At 40.2% G+C, this 24,599-nt stretch overlaps 1 protein-coding gene across 9 annotated transcripts; it reads right to left on the bottom strand.

The window, feature by feature from the left end:
- Positions 1-621: 621 nt before the first annotated feature.
- Positions 622-22,745, bottom strand: fybb (FYN binding protein b). 9 transcript variants are annotated; one of them, XM_053648139.1, is made up of 19 exons: positions 22,504-22,725; positions 15,652-16,588; positions 12,369-12,471; positions 11,718-11,773; positions 11,135-11,157; positions 11,013-11,056; positions 10,679-10,805; positions 10,415-10,574; positions 9,627-9,750; positions 9,483-9,502; positions 8,972-9,044; positions 7,141-7,233; positions 5,260-5,300; positions 4,386-4,434; positions 4,166-4,274; positions 3,017-3,170; positions 2,895-2,928; positions 2,757-2,788; positions 622-1,197 (listed from the first exon to the last, which is right to left on the bottom strand). In XM_053648139.1, the coding sequence occupies exons 1-19, from the start codon at positions 22,687-22,689 to the stop codon at positions 1,172-1,174; spliced, it is 2,391 nt and encodes a 796-aa protein (XP_053504114.1). In that variant the 5' UTR covers positions 22,690-22,725; the 3' UTR covers positions 622-1,171. The 9 variants fall into 9 exon arrangements, with proteins under 9 accessions (XP_053504114.1, XP_053504116.1, XP_053504115.1 ...); XM_053648141.1 differs by having other exon boundaries at positions 7,141-7,230; positions 22,504-22,724; XM_053648140.1 differs by having other exon boundaries at positions 4,386-4,431; positions 22,504-22,723.
- Between the last annotated feature and the right edge of the window lie 1,854 nt (positions 22,746-24,599).

Below are 24,599 nucleotides of genomic sequence, written 5' to 3'. Positions count from 1 at the left end.
ATCCCAGGACACTTATGGTAAAAGTGTAGGGGTATAACCCTACATTTCTCCACTGGCCCTTCTCTATCATGGCCCCTTAATAATCCCCATCTCTGAATTGGCTACATCACTCTCTCCTCTCCACTAATAGCTGGTGTGTGCTGGGCGTTCTGGCGCACTATGGCTGCCGTCGCATCATCCAGGTGGATGCTACACACTAGTGGTGGTTGAGGAGACCCCCCCGCCCCACCCCCCATACAATGTAAAGCGCTGTATAAATCTAACTGTAACTTACTCCCTGAGCCTGCTTACATATAACTGAACTCAGTAATGTCACCCTCAACTGATCAGCCTCAAATTGTATGAGTTACTTGGTGTTTAGTCACTAAATGTGAATCAGCAGAATCTGACTGGCATTTATCGCTGTGCTCACGTGAGTAAAACCTTTGTAAATAATTTTTAGCTAGGTTTTGGCCATAAAAAACGTATACACAAAGTCAGTTATTTGTATTGAGAAATGATGGCGCTAACGATCAGTGTGTGAGAAAAATCCCATTTCCTAATTACACAGATCACGTAAACATATTGCCGCACAGGTAACAGCTGCTAACACGTTTTATTAACATGCACACGGCAACAATAACCTGTAATGGAATCTTCTTTATTAAACTGTAGACTACATAACAATGTGACAATATAACATGGGGGAACAAAACAAAATACTGCCTCGTACATAAATAAGGTGTTAGAAATGTTATACAACTCCATATAGGCGATCTGCATATAAGCGACCAAAGAAAAAAAATCTGTAAATACTTTAACATCAACAAAAACAAAGGTGTTTAAAAAAAAAAAAAAAAAAAAAAAAGTCCTAAAGGAGAAAATAAGGCAAATGAATTGTACACACTGTCCCATTTCCCCAAATGTAGTCCCTCTGAGAGGACATCAGACATGTCTCAGCTGAGCAGCTACATTTCTGAAAAGGGACACTGTGTACATTTGTCCAACTGCTGAAAGTGAACTCCTGCTGGGTTTGAGTCACATGACCGGATTGACTCGATCCACACACACACACACACACACGTTGCATCCCACCACATGTAGAGTAAATAATCCCAATATAAAATGTCAGACGGGGCATTAAAACAGGCCTGAGGTCCACGGCTGCATGAAGACGCTGGCACGCTCACGATCAGTTGTCGTTGTCGTAGATGCAATCTGGTAAGGTAAAGTGAGATAACGAGTGAGTCGTTTGAAGATCATGTATCTCACTTCACTCCGTGTGGCCTGATCGGTCAAAATGTGAACACACACACACCCACACACACATCAAAGATTTCAAACACAAAAGGTCAAGTATTGTTTCTGCACTGAAAGAAATTTCCTAAGAAGATGCTGCAATTTAAATTTAAAACCAAATCATTTTTGCATGTAATATTGGTATTTATTGGAAGTTTCAAATTTGCAATGTCATCTTAAACAAAAATGACATCAGCAGCTTCAACAGTTAAGATCTGAAGATCAGAATTTAACTCAGTTTAAACTACAACTATAAATGATAATGATAATGAGTCTTTATTGGTCACATATACATATGCACGGTGAAATTGTTTTCTTCGCATACCGCAGCATGTTAGGAAGCTGGGGTCAGAGCGCAGGGTCAGCCATGATACGGCGCCCCCTGGAGCAGAGAGGGTTAAGGGCCTTGCTCAAGGACCCAACAGTGGCAGCTTGGCAGTGCTGGGGCTTCTTGAACCCCCGACCTTCTGATCAGTAACCCAGAGCCTTAACCGCTAAGCCACCACTGCAAATCTCTCTCTCTCTCTCATCCTGTGTGAAAATGTATTTGCCCCATAGTTCCTAATACCCCAAATCAATGAAACTGCATTCATAATGGGGTTCAGCTGGACTAGACACAACCAGTCCTGATTACTGCAAACCCTGTTCAATCAAATCAACACTTAAATAGAACTTTCTCAACAGAATGAAGTCGGTTAAAAGATCTTACCCAGTAACACACTATACCACAATTGAAAGAAATTCCAGAAATGATGAGGAAGAAGGTGATTGAAATACATCAGTCTGGGGAGGGTTACAAAGCTGTTTCAAAGGCTCTGGGACTCCAAAGAACCACAGTGAGAGTCGTTATCTCCAAATGGAAAAACTCGATAAGTAGTGAACCTTCCCAGAAGTGGCCGACCTTCCAAAATTCCTCCAAAAGCACAGCACCGACTCATCCAGGAAGTCACAAAAGTGCCGAGGACAACATCAAAGGACCTACAGGCCTCTCTTGCATCAATTCATGACTCCACTATCAGAAAGACTCTGGGCTTTTCGGCAAAACATGTCTTCATGGACCTCGCTTTGTGCTTGCTTGGGCCTCTTAGTTCCAGTGAAGGGAAATTGTAACGCTACAGCATGCAAAGGCATTCTAGATAATTCTGTGCTTTCGGCATTTTGGGGAAGCCCCACATATGGATGTGATGGTCAGTTGTCTACATACTTTTGACCATAATAAGAAATGACATCCAATAAGCTAGTGTAGTTAGTTCGCCTATACTAATGTTTAGTCATTATGGTTACTGTGTGCACATCACATGAGCCTTCGCTTCATATCAGCATAAAAAGCACTCAGGTCAGCGAATTTTCTTTAAAAAAAAAAAAGAACACTAAGTCTGAAAGCAACCTATTGTGGTGTGGATTATTATGTTGAGGACATGATAATATAGCTTTTTATGTCAAACAGTGAGAGAGAACAAAAAATTCAGGACACCTACCATCCCCGACGTCATCATAGATGTCATTATCTCTGTTGGAACAGCAGAAACATTTCATTTTTAGTTTTTGTATTCCGTGCATTGACAGCAACACATTTTTTTTTTAAAGATAAAAAAATGGTTCGAAGCAGAACTCACTCAGACTGGACGTTACTGTTTAAGACATATCCGACTGAAAACAGAACGGTGTACAGTTAGTTTATTTCATCCATTCATTTGTTCGGATGTGGGGATCGAGAGGTGGAGATCAACTCACTCACATTTTCCCTCCTTGTTCCTGCAGATGAGTTTGTCGTTGTCCAAGTTGCTGATGACGTCCAGGATGTCACCGGCCTGCACTGCCAGATCCTTGCCACTGCCTTTCTTATTACCGATTACAGTCGCTTGATACAGAACCTTTATCTCGCCGTCGAACTGCAAAAATTACAACAGCTCCTTACAACAAAAAGTTAGAACTTGTTCTTAAACATACTTATGAAATTAAAGTGACATTCAAATCACATTCAAATAAGTCAAACTGACTCATAGGGGGGTGACGGAGGATTAGCGGTTAACACCCTTGCCTCGCACTTCTGAGGTTGGGGGTTTGAAGTGAATCCTGTCTCCACCTCCGGTGTACAGAGCTTGCATGTGCATCGGGGGTTTCCTCCCTCCAGGTAGAGAGGTTTCCTCCCCCAGTCCAATGATCCAATATCTCCAAATTGTAAAAGAATGTGTGTGTGGTTGTGCCCTGCAATGAGTTGCCCCCCCCCCCACGCAACCCCCCCCCCCCCATCAGTAGTGGTTGATTCATTTTCTCTACCCGCAGCTCTGACAGGAGTGCAGCTGCAAATCAAAGGTTTATATTAATGCACTCGTTCTAATATGTTGTCGTTTCTATAGTAACAGCTCATTTACTTGCATGGGGACTTGTACAGCAGTCAATTTAAAAAAAAAACAAACATGCCTAATAATAATATATGTTTATTCACACAACTTTGTAGCAGGAATGCAGATACGTCTTCAGGACAGAGGAGTGTATGCTTTACTGTCTCTCTGTGGCAGGTTTCTCTGTATACTTTGTGGTTTCTCTGTCTATTCAACTTCAAGAAGGCGATAAAAGAGGGGCTGGTGAGGAAATGACTAACAGGAACTAACTTGTCTTGTGTCTGTGTAGAAGTGCTGGTAGGAGCTATAATTGAGTGTGGGGATCTGAAGACATGTCAGAACGCTTGAACCATACTGTAGGTCCATGGAATCGTTTGAGTCAATCGATCCGAGGTTTTAAAAGGACTGCGTTGCAGGTAGGCAGAGCGTAACGATACGTACGTGCCGAGTCCCAAACAACAAACAGCAGAGTGCAGCGTGATTACTAATCTGATCAGTATAGTCTGATAGTTCGGTGTTTTCAAACACAATGTACACAGTACCTTAAACTTCTTTCTGAACTCCTTCTCCTCTTTTTCAAATTTCTTTTGCTTCTTCGGATCATCCGTCTTAGCTTCGGGTTTCGCCGGCTTCGATTTGGAAGGAGGCAGGCTGAAAAATAATCATCAATATCATATTAGCTGGTATAAAGCTGGTATTAAGCATTTCCTGTAGGAATTTGTAGAGGTGTGTGTGTGTGTGTGTGTTGGTGTGACAGTGTACCTGCTGGGAGGCTGTGGTGTGTCCACGTCATCATAAATTTCCTCAGCTCCTCAAGATAAAACACACAATTAAGCTTCATTTTCAGCGTTCCCTACCAGGCAATGTGTCATGTGTCAACTTCATGACTTAATTTGTCTTTTAAAAAAAAACAATCGGTCCAAATATCTCATCCTTGAATACGTCTTAAAAATATTTCTGTTTCTGCTTTTCTACATCCCAAAAGAGTTCTCTCCATTTCCAATCTAGTCGTGCCATTAACATTTGACAAAGACATCTAAATTCATTCATACCCTTTAAACAGCTTTTTTTTTTTTTTGCCAAAGATCTCTTAATTATGATATTGATCTATATAGAGGTATATTGTGTTGTGTGTGAGGACAAGCAGAGTAAGACAAATGACCACGTGACCACGAGAAAGGCCATGAAGTGTCCTCCATCCTTCCTTTCAGGGAGCACGATGGAGCATCTAGATGATTACCATAATTACCAGGTCATTAATTAGTGAAATCAGTGTGGAAGTACCGGTAAGTTCGCACGTTACTTCTTTATGTAAGTAATAAACCTCCATATCAGTTCGATGTCACTATAATATTCAGTAGTCCCAACATGAAACCAATATGGAAGTCTTGTTGCGTCATAAAATCACAGCCTATCACGTTTTAAATATGCAAATGTGATGTTTCTCGGGAGAATCGTCAGTGGCTTTGTGCCTTTGTATCTAATGAGGCTCAGCAAATCTTGCGCAGCTTTAATATGAAATACTTCGCGTTAAGTTTTAACCCGAACGTGTATTATGAATGTAGCGTTACACAGGCGGATGGTCAGTGGTCTGGATGTGTGGTTGAACCCTGTAGGTCCGGTGCGTGATCTTTACCTGGATTACTCTCTGGACTGAACTGTGGAGGAGGAGGAACCCTGAAAATACACAAACGTTCATTTTACGGCCACACCGAGGGCAATATACAGGCAGGTTCAAAAGTCTGAGTGCACGTTGAGATTTTATATGAATTTTTATTTTTTAAAACACACACACACACACACACACACACAGCATACCACCCCGAAGTGTATTATTTTTTTATAAACAGCGCTGTGCCGTTTATACCACAGCGATTTGCCAACTATTACAATGTTAAAAGTATTAATGAATGACATATCCCACTTTTTTAAACAGTTTACAGTTGGATTTAATGTCGTGGAACATCTGAGAGACCAGTTAGGTCCTGTTATCACTTGCGTTCCCTCTTCAGCCTCTCCTTCACGTCCTTTTTTTTTTTTTTTTAAAAAACAAAAAAAAAACAACTCTTCTGTCCTGAAAATGTCCAAGGAAACGTTACAAAGCACCATGAGTGCTGAGAGCTGAGATTATCTCCATAAGTGTTACATACTGTATACATCTCCTAACAAAAAAAACCTCATTGCATCACCACTGATATATTTTTCTTTGTTAAACAACACGTTTAAATTTTTTTTAATATATAAAAATCTGTTTATTATTGGTCTAAGATTATCTTATATAAGCTGTATAAGCTGTTACTATGGAAACAATAAGGTATTAAAAGAAGAGCAATAATATTAATCTGTCGTTCATGTTACAGCTATGTTACAGTCCGAGCCATGCAGTTAAAGAACAAAAAATGCATAATGCATACTTTCTGACCAATCAGATTTGAGAAGTCAACCCCGCTGTTGTAGAGTTCTTCTTACAACCACAGCACTGTTGAATTCTCTCATCTGATTGGTCAGAAAGAGTTGTTCTAATACACTAGCGTTTCTGTAGTAACAGCTCATTCACGGGGACTTGTATGGTGAACGTAACGCATAAACAGATTACAAAACATATTGTTATTTAACAAGGAAAACCATTTATATGGACATGGTGAGGTTTCTGTAAGGAGATGTTTGTTTAACGTTTATGGAAGGAGTCTCCAGTGTCAGTGCGTTGTAAAAGTCAGAGGTAAAGCTGTAACTATAAATAAGTTCAAGTTGTTTAGCGTTGTTTATCCTTCGGCATTCTCTCAGTAACATGAAACGTTTCATTTTTTCAGCGTTTTTATTTAACTTCAAGAGGGAACAATGAGAGGCTGGTGAGGGACTGATGGTTTACACCTGCTATAACGTATAACAGCAACTAACTTGATTCAATGACATTCCACGACATTAAATGTAACTGTAAATTGATAAAAAGTGCAGCGTGTGTGGTATGAGAGGAACGGAACACTTCAGGACGTCCTGTTATAGGAAAATAATAACTCCCATTCACTCATTAAGTATTTTATTCCTCAGTATACAGTATACATTATCTTTCTACAGCTTTCAGCCAATAATTATACTGTTTTTCTCAGTAATATGAGAAATCTTCTTGGTTAAAATCATGGTTTATACCGAACAGAATGTAATTGTTGGTAGTGCACTCAGAACTTTTTCATTTTTATCTGCAGAAGTATGTTTTTGAATCAACAGCAAATGTTCTGATCAGAAAGGGAAACAGAAATAGCGACAAGAAGTGTGATACAATAACTGATGGTCAGTAATAAAGTGAGGAATGGAGGGAAATGAAAGCGTTAAAGAGTCATTGGAGGAGGGATTTGTGTGCAGATTAGAGAGTGAGTTTTGTGATTTTGTGCATGAAGTTGCTACGAGCCCCTTGAGAATCATCACAGTAATTCATTTAGTAGTAAAAAAAAAATAATCGAGGGGGTTATGATTAAAAAAAGAACATTGTCTGGCTTCATCTTACTAATGGAGAAATTACACGTTAATGTGGACAGGGCTTTTTCTCCAGTCACTGGGGGTTAGCATCCGAATGAAGCTGCGTGCTTTGGGTAGAGACCTGGGCTCCGGGCTGCTGATGCAGGGACATGACATGGATCATGTATTATGATGTACAATATACACACTCACACACACACACACTCTCACACAGCCTAGTAATTGTTCTTAAAGATGAACAGCTGTCAAAACTAATTTCACGGAAAATGCTAATAAAAACAAAAGATGCGTGATGTGTAAATGTACTTGTATTTAAATAAAAAACGAATAAAGACAAGGTATTTGATGTTGTACCTAATCAACTACATCATTTTTGGAAGATAAAGGTTTATTTTGGAATTGATGCATGCAACACGGTCCAGAAAAGTTGGTACAGGGGAAATTTAGGACTAATAAGCGATGTGACAAGTTGGAATAAGAAGGTTATGTGAAACAGGTGAGGCGATCTGCCAATAGACGCGTCAACGAATAATCCAACACTTTGAGAACAACATTCCCCAAAGATAAATTGGTGGATTTTGGGCATTTGACCTTCTACAGTGCACAATATAATTAAAAGATTCAAGGAATCCGGTCAAATCTCGATATGTAAAGGGCAAGGCTGTAAACCACTTCTGAATGCGCGTGATCTCCGATCCCTCAGACGTCACTGTCTTAAAAACCGTCATGAGTCTGTAATGGAGATCCTGACATGGGCTCGGGAATACTTTGGTAAACCTTTGTCACTCGACACTATTCGCCACTGCATCCACAGATGCAAGTTAAGGCTTTACTATGCAAAGCAGAAGCTGTACATCAACACTGTCCGGAAGCTCCTCCCACTTCTCTGGGCTCGGTCTCATCTGAGATGGACAGTAGCACAGTGGAATCGTGTTTTGTGGTCCAACGAATCGACATTTCGAATAGTTTTCGGACAAAACAGCCGTCGTGTTCTCCGGGCCAAAGAGGAAAAGGACATCCAAGCTGTTATCAGCGTCAGGTCCAAAAGCCAGCGTCTGTCATGGTATGGGGGTGTGTCAGTGCCCATGGTGACGCATTATGAATCGCAAAATAAGGCAACGAAGGCCTTGTACAGTTGTGCAGCTGAAGAAATGCATAATGGATGAATGGGGGGAAATTCTGCACGCTAAACTTAACCAACTGATGTCTTCACTCAGCACCCAAACACTTGATAAGCGTTATTAAAAGAAAAGGTGACGTCACACAGTGCTCAACAGTCGACTGTCCCAACTTTTTTGGAGTGTGTTGCAGTCATCAGATTTGAAATGAGTGTATTTTCAAAAATAAATTACATTCACAAAGTAAAACATCAAATAATGTGTTAATAATGTGTTTTCAATATAGTACAGGGTGAACTGAATTCTCAAATGACTCTTTTTGTTTGTTTGTTTTTTTTTGGCATTTTCCCTACTGTCCCAACTTTTTCGGAATTGGGGTTGTATATAATATGTACACATTTAAAAATCCACATTCTAATTTCGAGTTTTAGATGCCATGTTTTACGGATTACTTTCGTATGACCGTGTGGCCTGACGTATGTTATTCCTCACAAATGAAGTAATAAATCAATTCTTTTAAATAAAACCTGAAAAGCCCTATGTGGAAACAGTACTTCGTTATATAAACATGCCAGCGTTCACCCTATACGAATGTGAATGTTTGCTTGTCTGATGTCAGTATGCAAATCACACACATTTTATATCTAATTAACCTTCAGATACATTTGAATACTAAACTGAAATTCGAATTGCATTTTTTTTTTAAAGGTATTTGACAGCTCTAAACACGCTTCCACATCCTCTCAATTCACTCACCTGACATTAAGGCTGGAATCATCCAGATCATCGTATATATCATCGGGTCCTTCTGGAGGTGGAGGCAGAACGACTGTGAAAAAACCGCGGGCAGTGTCAGCCATGTTACCCTGTTCTTAAACCCACAATAACAACCTGTTTAAATAGCACTATTCTTAGTTCCCTGGGAATTTTACTGGATTTTTATATGTTTTTCGAGCCTAATAAATTTCGAGCTCATTCATTAGTGACTTTTGAATACATTTGTTTTGACCTTCTAAACACTTTACGTACTGAACCCAAATGAAAAAGTGCTGGATAGATAAAGATAATTAGGAATAGGAATATGTGCCACTGTGTCCGAAACCACATTTAACCGGAACTGGACGTGGTTTTAGGTGAGACGGACGTCCGTAATTCGTCCCGTTAGTTCCGTAGGTGAAGTCGGACACAGGAAACGTCTTGTCTGAGTGACGATATTTGAGTAAACACCACAGTTTGGATGATACTGAACAAGGCATTTCAGACTCACCTCCTGGCCCGCTGTTGCTCCTGAAATGGAATATTTATTATATGAATTAACTAGGCGACATTGATTAAATTAAAGATCGTTTGCATGTTTTACCTGTGGCTCAGTTCTGTTAATACGGATTGAGACAAAGAGCGGATACGGTACCTACTGTTGTCCTCCTGAGACCCCACATCATCATACACATCTCCGTCATTCTCAGGCAGAGGTCTGGACTGATTTTTCAGAGTATCAAAGTCGATCTGGACCGATTCGGTCTTTACGTAGCCACCTGAAAACAGCGTTTCGGCATCTTTAGCAGCGAACCGAAATCTGGATTATACCATTTTACACAAAATACCATTTTTAAACATGAATTACATCACACGACATGACATATTGTATCCTAGTATCACCGTATCTGTACCCTGTTGTATATAGTTACATTTAATGTTGTGGAACATGATTTAAGCAAAATGGGTTCCTGTTATCACGTCACTTTATAGCAGCTGGATTCTCCCGTTCTGTCTCATGTTAAAAAGACAAAAGAGAGAAAAACTGTCGCTTTCTCGCTTGTAAGAGAAAAACCGCAACAGGAAATGAGCATACACTCTTCTGTCTCAAAGGCATCTGTTAATTAGGATTAAATCATGTGGAACGTCCATCACACGAAACAACGTCCTTGTAAATGAACTGTTACTATAGAGCACATTGATATAAACCTGTGCTTTGGCTTACACCAAGCAATCAACACACTTTGACTAATTAGAATCAAGAATTCAGCAGCGCTGTGGTATACCTGATGTTAAATTGTTAATCTGGACAGAATTCTGATGTGGTGATGTCACAATGTGAACATGCTCGATTAGCGTAGCGCTTATCGAATTAGCATCAGGTATCAGCCTATACCCAGGTCTCTGATTTCAGTAAAGAAATGTGATTTTTTTGACACTCACACGACCCGTCTTGAGTCCTGGCCAGCCATCGGCCCTCAGGGTTGTCTGTAATCCGGAGGATGTCAATAGATTCGCCCTGTTTAAAGCTGAGGTCATTCCTGCCACCTTTACAGTCCACTCTCGCTTTTACTTTATGGATGACTTGCAGAGGTCCAGACAGCTGCAATGTTATGAACCAAACATAACATAACATAACATAGCATTTCATATGATGGACATTTATATATATTTTGAATAATATTACGATGACCGACACGGCCTCACTTTGAATTTCTTTCTGGCCTCTTGTTCTTTTTTTTCACGTTCCTTCTGGTCTTTCTTTTCTTGCTCTGCTCGCTTTTTCTCTTCCTTTTCCCGTTTCTTTTCTTGTTCCTTCACCTCTGGTGTGGACCTGAAATTTACCACCAACGCAGACACATATATGGAGTGGAGTGGAGATTTGGAGTGTACTGTGGTTAAAAAGCGCAGCATGCTTTTTATACAAGACACATCTGTGCTATAAGGGCAGCGAAACCAACATGCTAAGCTAATCAGCATCTGCATTTCAGTGGTAGAAACAGAACTATATGTGGTCAGGGAAAAAAAAAAACAAGCCTACCATCCATCAAGTTCCTCATACGTCTCCCCGTCGCTTCCACTTCCCTGTGCAGATGAAAGTATTTGAGGACCAACCGTCACAGACAAACAGTAATTCAGTTATACAGCAGTGACTGTTCTTACCTCATCTCCTCGCCCTGAGTTTCCTGTAAAGACAAAATGTGACATTTAAATGCTCATGAACTTAAGGAAACAGTCAAAGTCTTCATTCATTCACGGCTGCTGGAAGTAAAATAGTCGCACTTGGTGATGCCGAACTCTATGAGGGTGTCTACGAAAATAAACAAGTTATAAATACTTTGTAGGTTTGTAACGCGACTTCACGTGTACTGTAATCTGAGGCCTAATTTGCAAATAGAAAAACGAGTTCATGTAACAGAGTCGTATCTTTATGTGTAAATGAAAGAAAAACAATGCAAAGAAGAAGAAGAAGAAGAAGAAAAAAAAATAGTCATATGTCCGGTGTGTGTAAAAATATTCGTGGTAACATGCAAACACTTTCATTTCATTAAATGAAGATGACCTTGAATTAGCATGTCGCTATGTGTTCTAGCTTAACAGCAGGTGGCTATTGCTACAATCTAGCCGCACTACTATGAGTGATCCTGTCGTGTATTATATTATACATTCTGGTGGGTGTGGCATCGATTAAAGCATTATTAAAGCCTTCGGTTTAAAAAAAATGTAAGACACCCTGTTAGCTCACCAAACGATGAGTCATGCAAGTCACCGACATCATCGTATTCCTCTTCTGTCTCCATTCTGTGTTAAAAAAAAACAAACCATGTATAATAATCATCACAATGATGCTATTAGGCTTTATATCACAGTGTTGTTCAATTCTGGATTCTGATTGGTTAGAAGGTGTTGATTGAACGTTCTATAACACAGTTCTGACAGTAGTGCAGCTCACACGCATATTAATGCACTCATAAGGAGCTCACTTGCATGGTGGATGCGCCACATACGTGTACATAAAACACGGGCAATCGTTTACTGTATAGTGAAGACAGTGGAGTCGATGGTAAACCTCCACATGTTCACAACAATGGATATGATATACATTCGCATATTCAGACAGTACGGACAATTTAGACATGCCAATCAGCCTACAGTGCATGTCTTTGGACTGAGGGAGGAAACCGGAGTACACGGAGGAAAGCCCTGAAGCATGGGGACAACATGCAAGCTCCGCACACACAGGGTCTAGGTGGGAGTCGAACCCCCAGCCCTGAAGATGTGAGGCAAACGTGTTAATCATTAAGCCACCGTGAACGCCGTTTATTATATGTATAGTCTATATGTGTATGAGCTAAATCACACTAAATTCAGCATTAGACATTGGGATGGTACTGACTTGGGTCCTGGAGGTCGCGGAGGCAAAATTGGAGCTGCCTGGGTGCTGGGGTGTGACGCTGGTGGAGGAGGAGGAAGAGGACCTCCCTTCTTTATTTCAGGTCCTAAAAACAAAAAAAAGCTAGCTTAGAACCGCCATATTTCTATTTGACCACTCTCTATTGAAAATGTATCTCACATATGTCTGAGCTTATGAGATACACTGTAAACACTGATGTTCACAGCTTGTATCAGGACTGTATTTGGAAAACGTGCATTTAGACAGACTGAAATCCCGATTTCCGTATTACATGTTAATCTGCTCATTAACTAATCAGCACATAACGAGCTCGTTACATGTATCACCCTTCCAGTGTTGTTCCATGCTTGCGTTTGTTTTATGAGTAAGATAGTTACTGCATAAAACGTGTGATTTTGTGTGTCGTTTTGAAACTCGCTAACATTTTACAGGCGTCAACATTCTTGTAGCATGTGCATTTGCCTGTTGGCGGAGCTTCTAGTTTGTCGAATGTGGTTTGGAGAGACGGATGCATTTACAGTTGTATAACCTGCATAATAGGCATCTCAGACCTCTTAAAGTGGTTAGAGAGATTGGATTTTTACCTTTTCCATCTAAGTGCGTTTCGACTTTTATTTTTATGGACATATCTGCGTCCAGATATAATCCTGATGCTCAAAAACACATAAAATGGCGTCTGAGACGTTTCAGACGGCCAAATTACAAAATAAAATTGACGTCCAAACATGCGTCTCAAGTTGGAAGCTCAGTAGTTTTGGAAGGTTTTTATTTATTTATTTGTCTGCAGTTGTGAAAATCATGTCATGATAATGCGGTGGTAGAATATAGCCTACTATTTCCATCCAACTATCCATTTTCTGTACCGCTCATCCTACACAGGGTCGCATGGAGCCTGGAGCCTATCCCAGGGAGCTCGGGGCACAAGGCGGGGGACACTCTGGACGGGGTGCCAACCCATCGCAGCACAATTGCGCACACACATTCACTCACTCATTGGATTTACACACACTATGGATTTAGAAATGCCAATCAGCCTACAACGCATGTCTTACTTTCCAAGTACTTACTTCAGAGCAGCTGACACTGATGCAGATTAACCACACATCATGCGTAGTTCTCATGAGACATTAGGCCACCAGACTTTATCTATAGCTTATATATTATAGGCCTATTTCTGATGGGCATGTAAACAGATAAGTACATCGCATGGAAATTGTTGTTTTTTTTGACATATTTGGACAAGCAAACATTTGATAGTCTTTGAAACAGTGCCTATTAATAAAGTCTATCAAATGACACGTAAAATCGACATTTTGTAGTAATTTTCACAATTTAAATGAACAAAAAAAAAAAAACCCAACAGATCAGTCACATGGAAAAAGTAAGAACACCCGTACATTTATCACATCTTCAAATCCATAAAATTAGAACCAGGTGTTCAAGATTGTGTGCCAGTGATTAGAACCTGCTTAGGGAGTGCAGGTGGAACCGGTCTTATTTATACTCCTTTCATATCTAGTGTCTGGTGTTCCCTTTGCTATTGAGGTGTGTGATGTGATCATGCCAAGATCTAAAGAGTTCTGTATGGCCTTCAGAAAAAAAAAGGTTGTGAATGCGTATGAGTCTGGCGAGGGATTTAAAAAGATCTCCAATTTATTTGAAACACATCGTTCCACTGTAAGGAAAATAATCTACATGTGGCGCAGGTTTCAAACGACTGCCATTTTGTCCAGGACTGTCCGTCCCAGCGAATTCAGCCCAACAGCAGACCGTCTGATGCAAGAACGAGTCTCCAAGAACCCCAAAATTTCATCACAGCATCCGCTAGCAAGTCTTGCAACTGTTGGTGTTAAAGTACATGCTTCTACAATCAGAAAGAGATTGCACAAATTTGACCTGCATGGGAGGTGCACCAGGAAAAACCCAATGCTTTTTCCTTTTCCCTTTGCCTATTATTCAGGTTATACAACTGTAAATGCATCCGTCTCTCCGAGTCACATCTGACAAACCCGTGCCTCCGCCAACAACGTTGTCGCTTGTGTTGTTTCAAAACAACACGCAAAATCACATGTTTCGTGCAGAAACTATCTTACTCATAAAGCAAACACAAGCATGGAACAACACTGGAACGGTGATACATGTAATGAGTCTTATAGTGTATAAATGAGTGTTTATGCAAGGACATATGATATAAACGTGAGTATTTCCGAAGGCACGTGGCTTTGATAAACGTAAATCTATTGGTAGAGGCTAGTAAGTTTGTCATCTGAATTAGGAAGAGTTTAATTCTGAGACCTAAATCTAATCATTTTTCTTTCTTCCTTCAACTTCAAAAAATCAGCTTGCTAGTTGCAGTAATGCCATGCTAATGTAATGCTAGTATTTAGCTGATGCAAGGTTAGCCATTAATAACATACTATGAGTATGATAAAGCGTCAGTTGTCTCGTATCAGCCCAGTAGAACTAGAGTGTGGACTGTTTTTCCCGACAGTATGGCTGAAATCTGCTATCACTGGCAACCACAAACCAGCTGAGCACTCTTACAGTGCAATTTACACTGAAGCTGGACTGTATACACACTGAACTTATACAGCAAGGTCTAAAAATGAAAGCTTTCTCAACTTTGTTCCCATTTTGTGCTTCCCAGTTTTTGTACTTCAGCTGACGATAAAATGGCAAAAAAAAAAAAAAGGAAGTTACATGTTTATGTCGTGTGCACAGAACTGTTTTATGCAATGTAATAAAACAAGCATAGCAATTTATGTCATCTAAAATAGCGAGTAATAATTCATCATGGTTGAAGATATCTTGACTGAAGGCCAACTTTTGAGAGTGTACATGATAAATTAGAGTCGAGCTGATGGAGATAGGAGCCTGTAAATAGATTAACAGATAGATCTTTGACCACAAACCTTCTAGGTTAACGCCTACCAAGAAGCTGTGAACGTTAGAGGATGTCGCGCTATACCATGTGATGTACACTCCTGTCTTGAAGGGCAAAAAGGAAGTTGACACCAGAAACTATTCTGTCCACTGGCCTGATGCTGTTTCGTCTCAGTTGCAGTATCAGTGAATAAAGATGCACCAGTACACGTAGCTCAGACTGGTTAAAGTCGGAAATATTTGATTGTGGATATACCTTACTACTATGTCTTATTTGCTTGTGTACGGTCAAACGTTACCTAATCAAGACGGTCCTTTAGGTAGCGATTAGTTTAACACTTCAGACTGACAATTGACAGGAAAAGCTCAATTCTACACTCACCCTCACTTGGTGGTTCTGCAGCCTTCTTGAACTTCTCAAGGTTGACCTTGGGTGGTCTGTTAGGTTTGCTTGGCGCACTGCCGAGAGCAAGAAGGTTAGTTAATGGGTTTTTTTTGGGGGCTAAAGGATCTTTCACCGTCTGTGCATCAAGTCCAGAGGGTTTGGTCTTGTAGCTAGGTTTTTTTTGTGGGACACTGGGGCCTGGCACTTGAGATTCTTTTGAGCTTTGCGATTTGGACTCGTCCTTTGCTGGTTCTTCTGGTTTGTTGAAGCGATTGTGGGCAGTATGGAAGCTGGAATTCTTTAAATTTGCGCGCGAGAATGGTTTTGCCGTTTGATCCTCCTCTTTCTCGTCTCCTGCCTGCTGCCAAAGTAGGTTGATGCTACTCTTTGGTTTGGGAGCTGCAGGCATTTTTGGAGTGGTAGGGATGGTGTTCACAGTGCTTTCATTGTTCTCAGGTTTGGGGCTCTTGAAAGGTTTGGTTGTCACAGGTGGTTTGGGGAACACGTTCTTGGCCTCTGTTATCAGCGGCTTCTGTAATGGTATCTTTGGCTTCTGTTCACTGTTCTGGTTCCAATCCGGTGGTTTCGGTTTCAAGGGTTTAGCAAAAGGGGGTTTGCTATCCTCATTTGCGTTTGCATTTTCAAACCTGCTGACGAGGGCTTTAGACTTTGAAGACTCCCACGGCTCTGGCGCACTGTTGTTGGAGACTATGTTCTTCACGTAGCTTGGTCTAGGGTTGGTGGAGTTAGCAGCAGCAGCAGCAGCAGCACTGCCTGAGAGGCTGACCTCCAGCGCAGGTTTTTTAGACGGCACCATGGGACCTGATAGGGTTGGGTGGACAGTGGTTTTTGGACGTGCTGCACCACTTCCTTCCATAGAGACACCTGCAGTCTGGAACCGAGCCCGAATGGCTCTCACATCTGATTTGTTGTCCTGAAATGGAGACCACAAGTCAAGAGGAAGAGGATTAGAAATAGAAATATGACATTCACAAGTGTATTTATCACATATTTACTTCTTTAATTGTTTAATACTAATACATTAACGCATTTACACACTAAATGAATGCAGTAGTTCAATAAATAAATAAAAAAAACCTGGAGGATATATTCTAATATATAAATATTCCGGGTAACAGACTACCATTAGTGTCATATCTCCAGTGCAAAACTAGAGAGTAAACATCAATCATCAAATATCTTGGCGTATAGATTATATTTACCATCTGATTTAGAGATGAAATAGAGATTTCCTCGACTCATTCCTCTACTCATTTCTGCCCTTAGAAATGTATTTATTATTATTATTATTTTTTTTTTATTATTTGTGCTATATGCCTTTGTTCTATATACATATTATGCTACACCACGCTCGTAGTTTTACTTTGCTGTAGCTAATGTTTCTTGAACAACCAACGGCAAACTGCTCTGTCAGATCTCACTGCAGTCTAAATGTTAATGAAACAATGAAAGCAAATATTACCCTCATGAACACAACTGGATAAGCATCCATGTAATGAAAAGTAATTAATTTTTTTTTTACCTTCTCTTCTGATGTATGATGGGCTCCTGTATGAATTACTCTGTGTTGGCTCCACCTGACTACAAGTCTGACTGTGATCACACAGGAACTAAGTAAATTAAGCACATTAAACTACAATAGCAGGAAGTTGTGCAGTACTCAGCCAATGACAATTGTGTAGTACTGAAACCTCCTCTGGTTTTCGCAGATGACCTTGCTCTGAGAGGGGTATCACATAGTTCTTCATCTTGTGTCTTGTTACTTTCGGTGCATTTGCAGCAGGAAGAAAGACATTTCCTTGCAGAGCCCTAAGGTTATCATATAATGGAACTATTCTTATGGTCAGTTTTTTTAATGGTTTAAATTCTGTTAGGATTTTAAACCAAGTATAAAAAATAATAATAAAAAAAGCACTAAAGGAAAAAAATGTATCTTTATTTCTCTAGTGAAGGTAACTGTGGTTTAAAAAGCACTGTACAATTTCCTCTGTATTAGACACATTTCAACAAACAAACAAAGAAAAAGTAGGCTATATGAAGAAGCCAGACTGAACCACTGGCGCTTTAAGAGAGAGGGAGAGTCTGAAGAGGGCTGCATTTGTTATGGATGATAAGTCAGTATCTCCACAATTAATTTGACCAATGTTGGTCACTATATTTATTATTAATTACATAGAAGGCTAAGAATGGAAAAACTGGGAAAATATTGGGGAACAATGGTGATCAGTAATCGGTCATTGGGAAACAGATGATTGATCAGTGACTACGTTTACATGGACAGCATAATCTAATTATTGACCTTGTTCTGAGTAAGACAATATTCTGATTAAGGTGTTTACATGAGTCGCTTTTAGAATACTCCTTTCATGTTCCCGTTTTACATGTTATAGAACATAGATCGATTAACGTCATTACGTCCCTACGCCACGCCGTCTGACGTTCCCTGCAGAATTTCACGTATCGACATACAGTTGGTCTTCGTTATGGTACCGTATACAGTTTTGGGTGTTTTTATTTTTAATTTTACGAAAGCTTCAAGTGCGGTTAATTATTTGTCACGCTATACGTGCAAATAGACGACCGCTTGAACCCGTGTGCTGCGTCCCAAACCGCGTACTTACCGTCTATATAGTAGCAGAGATACGTGTATTTCACCTACTATACAGTAGGTAAGTATGCGGTTTGGGACGCAGGCGTGCTCTCTTGTTTGCCGTCAAACGGTTGAGCGCTGTCGTGTGTGATCGTGTCCTGTCGCAAAATGCGGTGAAAACTCTCACACGATGTTAATAGTGTGATTAAGGTGTGTACATGTCTGTAACGCACGTCGATAATGCGACTAAAACAGGAATACTCCACACGTCTTAATTCGATTTGTGTTTACATGCTGGTTTCTTAATCAGAGTATCATCTTAATCGGGTTAATATCGGATTATTGTCGTCCATGTAAACGCACTGAGTGAATGGTTGTTGGGAACATGGCTTGCGAGTGCAGCTCAGTCAGGCTTTACACACTGGTGGTGAATCGAGTGAACCTGCTCTCTTATCCAACAGTTGTGATGTGAACTGGAGTGCAGCGCAGTCATTAATGCAAGTAATAATAGGGGTCTAAATAGTCGCCAATAGTCATCTACTGACCAATTCATTAAGTTGGCAATAAATGCCAGGACTGAGAAAGAGACACATTTGGACAAAAGTAGAGCATGACAAAGTGGCCAGGTCTGAATGGCACCTGCTACCGTTCTCTAAACATTTTCATCGCTAAAACCAGTTTGTCAGGTCCTTCTATTTTAACGTTACCATGCAAATGACATTCTGGAATATGCGAAAAGCTCATTGGCGTTGCTGGTAATGCACCCCTCCATGTCCTGGCAGCAGATCATAAAGCCCCACTTTGTTCTTTTCTTGGCACTGAGAGCCAGTTATCAGGTCTGGACTGGCGGCTGGACAGGTGCACTGACACACCCTGAGTAATGAGTGCTGCAGGACTGGGAACAGACCTAACACCAGGAAGTGCAGATAAATTTACACTGCTGACTACAAGCTGGACTGTTAATGCTCAGAGAAATGAGCTGAGGAGAAAGCAGAAGTTTTGTGTTTGACATACGTTAGTCAACATCAATTACACTATCACTGTTGCTGTAACGAGAGTGGGTTGTGTACTTCCTGTTGCCTGGACGAAACACGTTTGTGTCACAACATAGTAAAATGAACACGCTCCCTCTTAGATAGAACCTTTTCTATGTAAATACCTGACCTTGTCCGGCATGGGTTGTTATCCTCATTCTGCCCGCCATGCTGGTATCAGTGGTTAGCCACATGCATAAACAGAGCGAATTCTCACATTTCAGATGCTATAGTGACTTGTGTTATATGTTTAACAGGCACAAGAGATAGACAGAAATAGACTTATGGCGTTATTTTTTTTTATCTTTCTTTATAAGGGCCTTATAAGATGCAAAGCAACAGGACAAAACCAGCAGTCTTTTTTTTATAAAGCCCTTATAGAGAGAGAAACCCCCCCCCTGTGTAAGTCTATTTCTGTCTGTTCCTTGTGCTTGTGTAATATCTCTTTTTCAATCAGCGTTTGTTTTATGTGTCTATACAATACACAGTATACAACATATAATCCTAAATAAAAAAAAAGTTATTAATTATGTTGTGCTGTACAACTCCAATTCCGAAAAAGTTGGGACAGTATAGAAAATGCAACAAAAAAAAAAAAAGAACAACAAAAAGTCATCTGAAATTCTGATACTATATTGAAAACACATTTTCTTTTTTTTTTTACATTGTGAATTTCATTTATTTTTGAAAATATATACTCATTTCAAATCTGATTTTTGGAGTGCAACACACTCCAAAAACGTTGTGACAGTCGATTGTTAACCACTGTGTAACGTCACCTTTTCTTTTAATAACACTTATTAAGCGTTTGGGCGTTGAGTGAAGCTACCAGCTGGTTATGTTTAGCCAAGCGGAATTTTCCCCCATTCTTCCATTATGCATTTCTTCAGCTGTGCAATTGTACAAGGCCTTCATTGCCTTATTTTGTGCTTCATAATGCGCCACACGTTCTCAATGGGAGACAGGTCAGGACTGCAGGCAGGCCGTGCTAGCACCCGCACTCTCTGCTTGTAATCCTGGCAGAATGGTTTGGCGTTGTCCTGCTCTGGATGGCAGCATATGTTGCTCCAAAATGTGTATTAATGGTGCCCTTACAGATGTGCATGTTACCCATACCATGGGCACTGACACGCCCCCATACCATGACGGACGCTGGCTTTTGGACCCGACGCTGATAACAGCTTGGATGGTCCTTTTCCTCTTTGTCCCGGAGAACACGACGGCTGTTTTGCCCAAATTTTTGAAATGTCGACTCATCGGACCACAAAACACGATTCCACTGTGCTACTGTCCATCTCAGATGAGACCGAGCCCAGAGGAGTGGGCGGAGCTTCCAGACAGTGTTGATCTACAGCTTCTGCTTTGTATAGTAAAGACTTAACTTGCATCTGTGGATGCAGCGGTGAATGGTGTCGAGTGACAAAGGTTTACCAAAGTATTCCCGAGCCCATGTCAGGATCTCCATTACAGACTCATGACGGTTTTTAAGACAGTGACATCTGAGGGATCGGAGATCACACGCATTCAGTGTAAGTGGTTTACAGCCTTGCCCTTTACGCACCGAGATTTGACCGGATTCCTTGAATCATTTAATTATATTGTGCACTGTAGAAGGTGAAATGCCCAAAATCCTACCGATTTGTCTTTGGGGAATGTTCTTCTCAAAGTGTTGGATTATTCACTGACGCATCTGTTGGCCGATCGGCGAGCCTCGACCCATCCTTGCTCTTGAAAGACCAGGCCTTTTTTGGAGGCTCCTTATATACTATGATTAGACGATTATATGCGATGATTAGTATATTTACAAATCGCTCTTCTTTGTTTTTATTAGCATTTTCCATACTGTCCCAACTTTTTCAAAACTGGGGTTGTAGGATAATAATCAATAATGGGGAAATATGAGGAAGCAGAGTTACTGTTACCATGCTGAAGTTGATATTTTTTCCGATAACCGCATATCCAGAAGTGTTTGTTCCTCCTATACCACAGCAATGATACTTGATATGTTATAGCAGTTATAAATATTCATTCACATAAACCCTCTTATGCAGCTTGCCCTGATACTGTGTCTTTTTGGGACTTTTTTGTCCTAAAGACTTGGCTGTGGTGGAAAACTTACATCATTACCGCTGACTGTTACAAACTGCTGATACTGGAGACTCCTTCCATAAACAACTGCTCACAGAAAACCTTAATCATATAAACAATTATGTTATGATTTACACACTACGGACAATTTGGAAATCCCATTCAGCCTACAATGGCTGTCTTTGGACTGGGGGAGGAACCCAGAGGAAACCTCCGAAGTATGCGGAGAGCATGCAAGCTCCGACGCAGGAATCGAACCACCAACCAACGACTAAGCCGTCATGCCCACCCAAGTGAAAACCCACTTAACACACTTATTTCCAGTCAAATAAACTACTTATAGAGAATTTCTATACGCAAAAAAACATGAACAGACTTTGGTAACGTACTACCAAGTTAAACTCAGTCCCTTTCTACACCTTTCTACACACGAACTCATAAAAAATTTCATTTTAAGGAAATAAAGAAGGGGGCATTCCATTCTCCTGAGACTGTTTCCATGTTTCCATGTTAACATTTTACCCAAGTGGAATTTGCTGAAACATTCTGGGAAGATCAGCATGAAATCCAAATACACGTATACGATTACAATCGACCCGGTGGAAGTAATAACTAACTAGTGCACTAGTGTAGAGGAGTTCATACACTGGCTGTGAGAACAGAGCTGGAGAACTATGAGATGCGTAGACAAAAAAAAAAAGGAAAGAGTTAAGAGTAAAGAGGAACACTTGTTGATGAAGCAAGCAGAAAAAAAAAAAACCTTTACTGGCTTACACAATAATGTTTGATATTGCAAAAAAAAAAAAAAAAAAAGAAAAAGAAAAAAACCTCCCCAGAACTTCCGAACCGATTTCGACTTGCCACATCGGGAACACTTAGTTAAAACATCAATAAATGTTAAAACATACTATATGCATATTTCTCATGTTCATAGTAACTTGACTACACTTCCATTAGGCAAAGTGGCATCATGGAAATTCACCTATAATTTAGGTCATGACAGAAAGTAGGACCAGAAGAACACTACTACACTGAGCTTCAATCAGATGCCGTAAAGTCCAGCACTGAGAACCTGCTCCTAAACAAATCAGAGAACATGAAGAAAGCTTCACTTACCATGATGGTCGTGGGCTCCTGCTGTGTCTGATGTCTGATTTCACCAGCTCCACTGTGTGTGTGTGTGTGTGTGTGTGTGTGTGAGGCTGTTTGTCGTCTCACAAATCGGCACTGCTTGCTACTTCCCCTCACAGCTGATGAACTGCAGCTCACATGTAAGCCTATCACTGGCTCCATCTCTGTCATTTGCGTATTACATACTGAGCTTCTGTTCTTTGCAAAGACAGACAGCAGACAGGATTGTTGTTCAGCTGCAACACCTTTATTGCTGCTCGGTCTTTTTTTTTTGTAAAGCATAACAAAGACCCCAGACACACACACACACACACACACACACACAAATCAGATGTGTGTTGATTCAAGATTACAGATTTATTTAATTTCATTGAATACAGCCTAACTACTATAACATTTAGGCATACTGCATTATGTAAATATGTGCCTTCATGTTTATTTATTTGAGTATTTCGGGGAGTTTTCCTGGAACTGGACTTTTTTACAGTACATGTCGGACCAGTATGTAATCCTAATTGTTTTACAGTATATAAGCTGACAACATTAATACTTGTTTTAATCCATTTAATCCGACAGACTCTCACTACCCATCTGCAAAAAATCCCACTCCTTATTCACAGCTAATGCAACTTAAGCGCATTTGCATTGAAAGGGATGACTTCTCCAGAAAATTGAGGAACTGTTTGAATATATTTTATAACTGTAAATAGATGATGTCATGGCCCATATTAGCATTACTGAGAGTACAGATGCACAATCCATCACTAGGACAGAGAGAAGTCCCTTGGCACTACATCCTGTCAATTAAACAGAGGCAGCAATTATACATAAAACACCCAATCCTGCAGTATGATCCACAGACTGGTTTGCTTTATAAGGAGCCTCGGGAAAATGACCAAGACCTCTTGTCATAAGTAAATTAAACGACCAGCCCTCAGAACTATGATACTTCTGCATGCATCTGTTTAAGATGTTTACATCATTTTTCTGTCACTTATTTACTCCACATAATGGGTGTGTGTGTGTGTGTGTGTGTGTGATTGTGTCCTGCGATGGGTTGGCACCCCATCCACTGTGTCCCCCACCTTGTTCCCCGAGCTCCCTGGGATAGGCTCCAGGCTCACTGCGACCCTGTGTGGGATAAGCGGTACAGAACATGGATGGATGGATCTGATGGATGGATGGATGGAATTACTCCTCGTGCTTCACCACAGGAGTTGTTTTTTGTTTTTCCTGTAGGAGATCAGCTTTACAAGAGGAGAGTCGTTGATCACGGATGTTACATAAATGACATCTCAATTTACATCGAGAGTTGTTGTTACAGGAGCACTGAAGCATGGAATAGAAGATGAAGGAGCTCCGAAAGAACTCAAAATTCCCAAGATTCATCCAAACGATGAATAGAGTGATCATTTAACACAGCTAGTGACCTAAACCAGCCAATCTTTCTGTTTTATTTGGGATCTGTGACCACAGAGTTGGTTCTCCTGCTAGGAGGCATTGCTTATGCATTTTCAATACTTTTTTTTTTTTATATAAAAAAGATCTTATAGTCTTACTACCCTCTGGTTCAAACAGCATGGTTCTACCAACAAGTGCAAGCATAGGGTAACAATATTTCTAGAGTAACAAGTCCAATATTTCTAGTGTTACTTTATTGTCCACTGAAAATATCATTCAAAACACAGAATAGATTATGAGCAAGCATTGTGAAGCACACGGCAATGTGAAGCATCTGAAACAACAAACGAAACATCTAGCCTTTACACAGAACTCTACCAAGGCGATCCCTTTAGATCAAAATAATCCAATAATTCAATATTGCTCATGTCCAAATAATAAGGGTTACCAGTAAAAAAACAAAACAAAACTAAAAAAAAACATTACTGGTTTTTTTTTTTTTTTTTTTTTTTTTTTAGTAATGAAAAGGTCCAGGGTAAAGAAACGCTGGTCTATAATAAGTTCTACTTCTTTTAAAGAAAGTACAGAATTGTGCAATGTGAACAAACTTCACTACAGTATCTGCTACGGGATATAAGTAGCAGAAAGGAAGAAGTAAATATTTTCATGAAATTAGGTGC

The sequence above is a fragment of the Ictalurus furcatus genome, chromosome 18 (genome assembly GCF_023375685.1).
Source record: "Ictalurus furcatus strain D&B chromosome 18, Billie_1.0, whole genome shotgun sequence".
NCBI lineage: Eukaryota > Metazoa > Chordata > Actinopteri > Siluriformes > Ictaluridae > Ictalurus > Ictalurus furcatus.
This window is presented reverse-complemented; position numbering and strand designations above follow the sequence as displayed.

Bases quoted from the DNA above. Each gene is read 5' to 3' on its own strand.
- fybb (XM_053648139.1), bottom strand. From the start codon at position 22,689: ATGACAGAGATGGAGCCAGTGATAGGCTTACATGTGAGCTGCAGTTCA. The intron at 11,057-11,134 runs GTAAGAACAGTC...TCATCTGCACAG, and splicing joins ACTCAGGGCGAGGAGATGAG to GGAAGTGGAAGCGACGGGGA. The intron at 4,275-4,385 runs GTACACTGTCAC...ATTATTTTTCAG, and splicing joins ACACCACAGCCTCCCAGCAG to CCTGCCTCCTTCCAAATCGA.